The sequence below is a fragment of the Alosa pseudoharengus genome, unplaced genomic scaffold (genome assembly GCF_046254945.1).
Source record: "Alosa pseudoharengus isolate Yale_2024_CS ecotype anadromous, Long Island Sound unplaced genomic scaffold, YU_APseudo_1.1 YU_APseudo_1.1_scf_2, whole genome shotgun sequence".
Classification (NCBI taxonomy): domain Eukaryota; kingdom Metazoa; phylum Chordata; class Actinopteri; order Clupeiformes; family Clupeidae; genus Alosa; species Alosa pseudoharengus.
Window position 1 is genome coordinate 45,004,204 of NW_027468663.1, and position 11,304 is coordinate 45,015,507.

The following is an 11,304-nucleotide window of genomic DNA, read 5'->3' on the forward strand; positions in this document are numbered from 1 at the left end:
AGCTTGCCCCCGGGAGTGGCCCAGGGACTCGCTAGCGCCCCCTTAGGTGACTGATTCCGTGGTTGGTATATATTTTGAGGTGGTTAACATGGTCGAAAACGCATGAAATTTAGCAAACACATCAAGTGGTACAGTGAATAGACAGGGATAAAAGCTTGGCACCGGGCGTTGCCCAGGAACTCCATAGCGCCCCCTTACGTCACAGTGACTTGTGGTTGGCATATAGTTTTAGATACACACACCAAATTTGGTGGGTGTATTTAACTCCCAAAAACAAACGACTTTTGTATTAACATGCCATTAGCCACGCCCACAGGAAGTGAGGTATTTGATATTTTGTGCGTTGTGGACATGATCAATTTTAACGTACTCCTCCTAGACGGTTGATCCGATTCATGTCAAAGTTGGTATACATGACGCCGAGATGTTCCTGATTATAAATTTTGAAGCCTTTTTTTGATATGTTGTAATTTGACGAAATGGTGAAATTATTAATTTTAATACCCTTCCACATAAGCAATAAATGTGTCATAATTCACCATGCATGGCTTGAAATGTTTTAAATTTCACAGGTCATTGAAGACCATGTTAATGATAATATTCACATGCCCATAATGCATGTTTGCCATAGCGCCACCAACTGGCAACAGAAAGAATGACAATTATAGTGATGTCACATGATCAATTTGAACATACTCCTCCTAGACGGTTTGTCAGATTCATTTGAAATTTGGCAAACATTATGCCAAGATGTCGCTGATGTTAAATTGTGAATGGATTTTTGAATGTTGTAATATATTTGATATGATTTTAATATCTCACCACATAAACAGGAAATGTGTCATAAATCACAGTGCATTGAATGAATGGTCTGAAACTTCTCAGGTTAATAGATATCATGATTATGATGATATCCAGACACCCAATGGGCCTGCCTGGCATAGCGCCACCACCTGGCCAAGCAGGAAATGTGTCAGAAATGGACAATGCCTTAAGTGATTGATCTGAAACTTTATAAAATATTGGATTTCATTATTGTGATGATATTCACATGCGTAATTCACCGGCCTAGCATAGCGCCACCTTCTGGCCAAGCAGGAAATGTGCCAGAAATGCTCTATGCTTTGAATAAATGGTCTGAAACTTCTCAGGTTAATAGATATTATGATTATGATGATATCCAGACACCCAATGGGCCTGCCTGGCATAGCGCCACCACCTGGTCAAGCAGGAAATGTGCCAGAAATGGACAATGCCTTAAGTGATTGATCTGAAAGTTTACAAACATTTTGGATATCATTATTGTGATGATATTCACATGTGTAATTTTCATGCCTAACATAGCGCCACCATCTGGCCAACCAAAACGTGTATCAGAAATGTTCTTTGTTTAAAATGAATGGTCTGAAATTTCTCAGGTTAATATATATTATGATTATGATGACACCCAATGGGCCTGCCTTGCATTACGCCCCCACCTGGCCAAGCGAGTAAATGTGGCAGAAAATAAAATACAAAAACAACTAGCACAAGCATTAAATATGTACATTTCGCAAACGCACCACGTCGGTGCTTTGTTGGATTACGACATGTCACGGGTTGCGGCCCGCAGGTGCTCGGGCCCGCCATTGCCGCTTGCGGCTATATTATGATTTATTTTCTGTCTAATATCCATCATCAAACTGTAGTCAGTGGATGTCAGGTTTGCTTTTTTGCAGAAATGTAATTGCAGATTATAAGCATTTAACATTTGAATAATATACATGTATTTGGAATTATGTACACATAGCCTAGTATTGTATATTCTAATAGAACAAGGTGATACTGGAAACTGAGCAGACAGTCACAGAGTGCTAATACCTCATTCCTGCTGGTTTGGCTGTTTGGTTTCTGGTCTGTATCTGAATGTATCTGCAGTGTGCAGAGGAAAAGAAGACACTGTTGACCAGTCGTCAACGTCTGAGACTGGACCAGAAGGAGGAACGGTGACACTCCGCTGTAGTTATGACACAGCTGCCACTAATGCCTACCTGTTCTGGTATAAACAGAAACCTAATGATCATCCTCAATATATGCTGAGAAGATTTTCATTTGGAGGTGGTGATGGAGAAAAGGAATTTGAAACAAGATTTCTGGCTGAACTCAACAAAACTACAAAGATAGTTCCACTGACAATCAGGAATCTTCAAGTCTCAGACTCTGCTGTCTACTACTGCGCTTCGCAGCCCACAGTGACAGGAAACCCTACAACACTGTACAAAAACATCACGTGTATCTAAATAAAAAAATATCCATCGAGTAGCTCAACTTTTTTCAAGACACATTACTCAAGTTAATTGTTGTTATTGGCCAATTTGACTGGACTAGGACTAGATTTGGGCAGCTCATGGTCTGGAATAAGGAGATATGCATTGTTTTACAGCGTCCACATGTTTCTGAAGCATATTATCAGTGTTCATGTTCTTATTCCACATTCCAGATTGTGCCCAGCATACTGTTACCTGATGAACTGTGCTTTACTCAGGCAGGATGAAAGTGCTGGGGGGAGGGTCATACAGTATATAATGTGACATGCAGGAATCCGCACAGCAGGCTTTGCATCAGTGAAGTCTACACAACCTACTCAGAAGCAGCTATGAGCAGCAACACTGAATACTGTAGTTTTCACATGGAGATGCACAACACTATTACTGATTGTCATCATGACAACACTTGAACAATATTGAGAAAAATGCTCATTACCACAACAAATGGCACTCGGATAATGGTTATGGTTATGGAATTTTGTTCATGACTTATCGTATAAGAAGATTACATTATTTAGTGTCTTAAGGCGCTTATGTCATGAAATAAACTGTAAATAAATCATGTACAAGGACCAACTTACTGTAAATTCATATGCACTGACCTTAAATTGAACTATGTCAATACCTACCACAAGGTGGAAGCATCTTGATGTTTTTGTTCACAATAAGAGGCACCTCCTCAAAGGATGAATGCATTTAATATACATACTTCAGGAGCTATAGAAGATAACCCTGAAACCCTTCTGTCACCTTTAATAAAGTCATGGCATTTATGCAAAGTTGCATCTTGATTGTGATGCTGTATTGCTTTGGTAAAATGCAAGTTATTATTTTTTCAGTTGATCCCATTTTATGTATTCTCTCAAACCTACTGCACCTATTTGATTTTATTTCATTTTTGATTTTACCAATGTGATTTTATTTCAACAGAATGTAGAGGAGAGGACACAGTGGAACAGCCTGAGCAGGAGATGGTTTACACAGAAAGAGGATCAGTGACTCTCAGATGTGGATACAAAACTAGTAGTGCTAGTAGTGGATCACCAGATCTCTTCTGGTACATACAAAGACCAAATGATTTCCCCAGATACCTGCTGAGAAGAGATAAATATTCCTCTGGAGATAATGGCGCTGAGTTCAATGAGAGATTTCACTCCAAACTAAACTTCTCCTCCAGCTCCATTCCTCTGAGCATCCAGGATCTGCACGTGTCTGACTCTGCTGTGTACTACTGTGCTCTGAGGCCCACAGTGACAGCTGCACACTCAGCTCTCATACAAAAACCACACACTGTTTTGATCATCCTTATGAAATTCATGGGAGCAAATAATCTCACTTAAGGATATGGTGTAAATGGAGAACAGAATATATAAAGGATAGTCATTCAATGAGTTCTATCTGAAACACCAGCGGCTCTGGTTCAATATTGATACGCAATTGTAGACAGATTATGAGAGAGTAACATGCTCTGTTACCATTAGTTGGGCACAGATTCTTTGTAGAGCAGGACATCCTGACGAGAGTTATCATAGGAGAAGTCTTAGGGAAGATATTTAAGATTAGAATGACTGTACTTACAGCCAATACAAGAGAGCTACATTTGTTGAGATTTGGATTCTACAAATTAACAACAAATCATGACTGTCCCCAGTCTGCTACTTCTTGTTGTATTTCTAACACAAGCAGGTTAGAGTTTCAAATGTACAAAAGGTTGCAAAAATAAATATGTTTGTTGTATTTTATATGTGTAATGTTTTTTCTTCTAAGTGTAAAAATCTTTCTTTTTCAGATCTGGGTTTACAAGATGACATCACTCCAGCCTCTACAGAACTCCTTGTCTCAGAGGGTGAAACAGCTTCTCTCTCCTGCACATACAGTAATGCTGTGAATGTGAACAATCTGCAGTGGTATCGCCAGAATCCAGGATCTAAACCAGAATTCATCATCATGTTGTTTGAATCCAGTGACCGCAAAGTGGACTCAACTTCTCATCCTGAATACAGGTGAATAAAGGCTCTAAACAGGTTCATCTGAATATCTCATCTGCTGAAGTCTCAGACTCTGCTGTCTACTACTGCGCTCTGAGGCCCAGTTAGGGGAGGAGCTGAACAGACAGCATCATAATGAGATCAGATTGAAGTGTCTAAGGGTGAAGAACTGAATCCAAGCAGATCAGCATACCAGCCTCCCTCATGAACTACACTATGGACATTACCATAATGATTCCTGTAGCACTGCTACTGTTTTCAACCATCTTGGGTAAGAGCACTTCTATATTTTGCTGTATCTAAAAATTAGGGTATGTTATATAAACTCAATAATATTACTTCAAACTAGGCTTTTTTTAGTAGTAGTATGCATAACTGAATCAGTTCCCTTTATCTGTAGGTAAGAGTACTGAAAGCCCTATTGTACCAGACACTGTAGTGAAGTATGCCAAAGAAGGAGAAAATGTTCAGCTCTCCTGCAGGTACAATGGAAGCGCTGACAGTCTGCACTGGTATCGCCAGTTCTCCCAGTCTGTGACACAGTTTCTCATTCTGGATTATCAAGGCACTATCATCAATGCAACTCCTCCTGTTCTTGGGATATCAATCAGACATGACAATACAGCAAAGCAAGTTTCTCTGAAGATCTCATCTGCTGAAGTTTCAGACTCTGCTGTATACTACTGCGCCCTGCAGCCCACAGTGTCAGGAAACCCAGCAGCACTCAACAAAAACCCTCACAGCTAAGATGAATGGCAATAGCACAATACTCATAGAAAGACAAGACTCAAGAGTGATACAAAAGTCTCATGAAGGGATTTAAAGTTTTCGGTAACACTTTACGGTAAGGGTACATTAATTAATTCATGATTTATGTATTACTTCATTCCTTAATATCTCATGAATCATCATAAATTGACATGAGTTCATAGTCTGTAATTCATGACCTCATACATGAACAGCACATCACCTACCAAGTATTAGGTACGGTGGGCACATCATTATGAATTATGATTAAGCATGATCATGATTATTTATTTTTCTGCCAAAAATGTGGTCATCACTGCTCAAATTCTGATTTGAACACAACTTTGCAGTTCTCTAAACGCATCATTATTCACCACTTTAGCTGAGGGGCCACAGACACGATTAACTCATGAGCAATTAACCTTAAATTCATGATGATCATGCTTAAGGAATCATAAATCATAATGATGTACCCATCATACCTAATGCTTTAGTTGATGTGTTATTCATGCATGAGGTCATGAATGAGAGACTATGAACTCATGTCAATTCTTGATGATTCGTAAGATATAAAGGAATGAAGTCATGCATAAATCATGAATTAATTCATGCATGAATTCATGATAATTCATGTACCCAGGTTTTCATTTTAACATTGGTGTATAATGATGTGCTTCCAATTGTCTCTGAGAGATACTCTGTCTTATTAAGAACCAGGTAGCTCTATCAAATGATAGACAAACAGGTGAACTGTAGGAAAGATGGGCCTTAATAATCACCAGCATCAGTGATGTTCTGCTCAGTGGGGCCTTTTCTTTTATTTCTCTGTTTTTTGGTAGATGGATTTGACAGTGAATGACATTTTAACATTATATAACATGATAACACATTAACCTAGACATTTTGGTAACACTTTACTTGAAGGTATCTACATAAGAGTGACATGACACTGTCATGACACATGAACCCTAACCCTAACCCTAACTTGTCATAACAAAAACCGAATGACACTTAATGACAGAGGCGTTATGTCATAAACGTTTATGAATTATTTATAATGTTTATGACACTTTGATGACTGTGTCATGTCACTCTTATGCAGATACCTTCAAGTAAAGTGTAACTGACATTTTATTTACCCTATAACAAATGTAGAATTATTAGGATACCTAAAGTTATGAGGGGTTGCGCATGTGGCTGGCTGTGTGCCTGTGTGTGTGTGAGTGGGGGTGGGGTGGGAGGGGGCGGTGTAGGTGATTCTTTTAGGTATTTATGTCATGGGCTGCTACATGCATTTATGTATAAATGTTCACCTGTATAGGTGTGTACAAGTGTGGTTGTGTAAATGTATGTGAACAGATTTCCTATTTCTTGAATGCCCAAGACAAATTTCTCTGTTTGAGACAATAAAGGCTAATCTATCTATCTAGGCAATTTTGCAATAAATCAAGCAGATGACTCACAAACCTGCCTAATAACCTCCACTCTGCAATAAAATAATATAAAAATGTTCTTCAAGTTTTCACCACAAGGTGGCATCCTAGTTAATCTCATGCTCAGCCAAAGCAGCTGAAAAACAGCATCAAATCTGCTTATTTCCCTTACCTCCCTTCACTCTGCAATAAAATACAATAGTAAAAAAATATAATATGGTACATTTCCACAAGGTATAGTAAATTGAAAATAGCAAATATTTTACAGTAATGAAGATCACCATTCAGACATCTTAGGCAAAACTGGATGACTCCACCTACCTGCTGTGCACTTTACAAGACAAACCTCACAGTCTGTGACTAATCAGTTAATTTACCAATCACCTGTTTTAGATCCCTCAGTCAATAACAACAAAGGTTTTTCTGCCTCCGTGTTGTCAGGCTATGTTTACTTTCATTTTCCAGGTATTTGACATTTGATACCCTATTTCCACATCTAATGCAGATGCTGTATTCTCTGTACAATGTAGAGTGCATATTATTCTGTAAAAATGTATGATTGACTTATAGGGGCAGTTTCAAAATGAACACAGTGAATTCCTGTGTATAAACAGCAAAATAGTATTTTATGCAAATAAAAAAAGCATGTATTAGTTTATTAAACAATACTTTATTGTGTCACAAAACACAACATTTCATGTGGATATCGGCTTCAAACTGTGGCATGTATGAAACAACTTGGTTGTGAGTTGAGTGTCCTCAAGGTGCCCAATAGCCCAATGAATCAAATCAGATCTTTAACCCAAAAGGAGAAGGTAACCAGGGGTGTAGTGGTAAAAAAAGAGGTGGGTAAAGTATAAATTCTGTGATCAGGCAGACCATGACGCGGTCACCGGTAAGGCAGACCACGGTATACCAGTGTATCCTGACCTAGGCCTGGGTGTTCTCTCATAGGCCACACAATCACTATTAATGTCCTTAATCAAAGCTCATTGTTAACTCCAGAATGAACTAGATGTACCGCAGAGCGGTACAAAATATGACCGCCGCCCAGTCCAGCACATTTTTTCCACAAAAAGAAATCACGCTGAAAGGCCTATATGATTCTAACTGTCTCACTAAATTGCATTATCCACACTCAATTCTCACTGGTATCTGCTAGACAACAAGTACCAAAACATGATTAGTTCATAGATTTCACATGTAAAATTCATTTTATACAACCCCACCTCCATCTTGCCTGTTCATAATTATGAGAAATTCTTGATTGTTTGTGTTATGTTTATGTTATGTGTGTGGGTGTGTGTGTGTGTGTGAGAGTGTGTGTGTGTGTGTGTGTGTGTGTGTGTGTGTGTGTGTGTGTGTGTGTGTGCGCGTGCCTGCGTATGTGCCTGTGAATGGAAGGGTACATATGTCTACTGTGTGAGTATGTGTCATGATTACTGTGAATGTGTGTGTGTGTGTGTATCTGTTTGTGCACATATGTGCACATGAACTGGGCTAACATGACCCCTGGAGGCAAATATATGGAAAAAATGGTCATCCTAGGCCCTACAGTTCTCAAGATATTCACAGAGAACTGTGTCTGGCCTACCCTCCTTTCGGGGGGTCCAGTCCAGTGGGGGGGCTACAGATCAAAACGAAAAATGACAGTTCCATGCTATCCATGTGGGGGTACATGCCCACCAAGTTTTGTGTACCCCGGTCTTTCAGTGTCCCGGGAATCCTTGTTGGTGTACGTCACTAAATGTACACATAAATTGTTTTATTGTAAGGCCCCCCATGAACGAAAGTACACAAAACTTGGCATGCATTCGGAGGGTGTCATAATGATCCTACACTTTCAATTTCGTGCAGTTTTGACCATGTCAGCCAGAGATATTGTGATGAAAACACCTAATTTTTTGCTTTTTAATTTTTAACTAGGTGGCGCTATACATGAAATAAGTGGTAATGGGATGGGTTGACATGGCCCCTTGAGATCAACATACAAAAAAAAGGTGGACCTCCTAGGCCCTACGGTTCTCGAGATATTCACAGAAAACTGTCTCCGGCCACCTACAGGCCAGTTGGTGTATAGTAACATAAATTAATTTATTGTGTGGCCCCCCATGAACGGAATTCCACGAAACTTGGCGTGCATTCAGAGGGTGTCAAAATGATCCTACACTTCCAATTTCGTGCAGTTTTGACTATGTTAGGTCACAGATACCTCCGATTACAACACCTCATTTTTACTTTTTTGTGTTTAACTAGGTGGCGCTATACATGAAATGAGTGGTTATGGAATGGGTTGACATGGCCCCTTGAGATCAACATACAAAAAAAAAAGGTCCTCCTAAACCTTACGGTTCTCGAGATATTCACAGAAAACTGTGTCTGCCCTACCCTCCTTTCGGGGGGTGCAGTCCAGCGGGGGGGCTACAGATCAAAACGAAAAACGATGGTTCCATGCTATCCATATGGGGTTACATGCCCACCAAGTTTCGTCTACCCCGGTCTTTCAGTGTCCCGGGAATCATTGACAGAAATTTGGACATGCGAAAAAGAAAAAAAAAAAAAAAAGAAAAAAAAAAATCTGACTAAACCTATATGACCGCCGCTTCGCTGCGCGGCAGTCATAATAAATATGGTAGAAGTCTATGAAGTTTAGTAAATCACAATAAAGAGAGAACTGAAATGTCAGGATGTAGACAGTAGGCTATGTCAGAATGGCCTAATCACCATATAAAGTAAGAAATATGAAATCTTACAGACAAACCTATAATGAAATAAAACAATTTATTTAGCATGCATTAAGTGTGTAGGAGTCCAGTCTGAATGCTAGGCTACAGCTTTATATTAAGTCTTTGTGCCAGTAGCATTTCAAAAAGGGCAAAGGGGAGGGGGGACTCCACCTCTATGGTATGGTAGCTAGCACTTGCAAATTCATGTATGAAGTAACCTAATAATTTCAACACTGTGCCTGTGGCATGAATTTACTGCGCACCAAATTAACCTCAATTGTATTGTTTCTGGAGCTCACTCACGTTGGGCTTGTAGTCGAGGCTGTTTTCTGCACAATCAGGAGGAGGGATGTTGTCTTGATGCTTCAGAAATCGGTGTGTATCCATAAAAAAAAACATTGATTATCCAAACTCGTTTACTCGTGTGACCTTTGATGCTTCCTGCTGACTGCCGCAATACGAATGGTCACTGACACCATAATGCAGGGCATGTGCAGGGCGATATGGATAAACGGTGTTGCGCAGGCCAGGTTCAGCAACATGAAACTAACAATATAAAACTGTAGACAATTGTAAAATGGCATATACGGTTAATTTAGAATTGTTTAATAATGATATGCTATGGTGGATAAACAGAGGTGGATAAACACAATTTAGAGGTGGATAAACGCAATTAGGAGGTGCGTAAATGCTATTTCCGAAATTCAGGAGGTGCGTAAAGGGTGTAGTGCGTTTAGCCTCCACTACATCCCTGAAGGTAACATTCTGTTCCATTCATTTCCCAATGTTGCATTATAGCCCTGGTTATCAGAGCAGAACATAGTAGAATATACAACAGTGAAAGTGCAGTTAAAACATTTATGGAGACCAAAAAATGTAAAAAAGACAAGTAAAAAAAAGCATCCTTAAGTCAGGACTTATTTTCCGATACTGACAAGCAGACAATACATTATACAAAGCACATCTGGCATTTCTTACTCTAATACTTCATGTAAATATCCATGGGATATTTCTTCTCAACATAATAAATGAATGAGGTACAAAGTCATTTTACTGTTTTCGTGTGCAGTACATTCCAGTTTAAAGTTCACATTTCCCAGTTAAGTGGAATTACATGGCATGTGACCGTTTAAATGCTGTGCACTGTTTGGGTGTGTGGTGTGATCTAGTCTCCAGTCAGAATCTCAGAGCTGAAGTTTGAGCCCTTAAGAGGAGGAGCACAGCAGCAGGTGGGATGTTTTCTATGTGTAGAGGATTGAAGTAACAATGAACAGCATTATGGTGACAGATCAGATTAAAGTGATTGAGTGAAGAACTGATTCCAAGCAAAACTGTTTACCAGCCTCCACATGAACTACACCATGTGCCCTACCATGATGATCTCAGTAGCACTGCTACTATTTTTAACCATTCTAGGTAAGAAACATAATCTTTAAAGTCTTCAACTTTCTTCAGTATGATATCTTATACACTTACCTGCACAAAACTGAATAATTTCCCTTCATTTGTAGGTAGGAGTACTGGAAGCCCTATTGCTCCAGACACTTTAGAGAATTATGCTACAGAAGGAGAAAATGTTCAGCTCTCCTGCAGGTACAATGGAACTGCTTATGGTCTGCACTGGTATCGCCAGTTCTCCCAGTCTGTGCCAGAGTTTCTCATTCTGGATTATCAAGGTGTTATCACCAACGCAACTCCTCCTGTTCCTGGGATATCAATTAGACATACCAAGGCAGCAAGACAAGTGTTCCTGGAGATCTCATCAGCTAATGTGTCAGACTCTGCTCTTTACTACTGTGCCATGGAGCCCACAGTGTCAGGAAACTCAGCTGCGCTCAACAAAAACCCTCACAGCTTTTAGGTGATGGCAAAGACATAAAAAACATATTGCATTTTGAAGATACAGACAGGGCTGTGAAAGGCCTGTACACATTCAGAATGTTCTTATATGTTCATTGTGCAGCAAGAATGTCATTTTATTTCTTTATTCATAACTGTCCACTTCATCTATCTGTTACAATGAATGGTGTTTTCCAATTTACATTACACATTATTACACATGAGACTCCTTGTCCTTTACAAAATGCATTATGATTAAGTGATT

The 11,304-nt window shown here is 39.4% G+C and overlaps 1 gene segment (V, D, J or C); it reads left to right on the forward strand.

Annotated features, from left to right (window-relative positions):
* Positions 1-7,354: 7,354 nt before the first annotated feature.
* LOC143133532 (T cell receptor alpha variable 14/delta variable 4-like) lies at positions 7,355-11,061 on the forward strand. The segment is given in 3 exon segments: positions 7,355-7,369; positions 10,370-10,436; positions 10,712-11,061. Coding segments are annotated over 3 exon segments (432 nt in total).
* Positions 11,062-11,304: the final 243 nt, after the last annotated feature.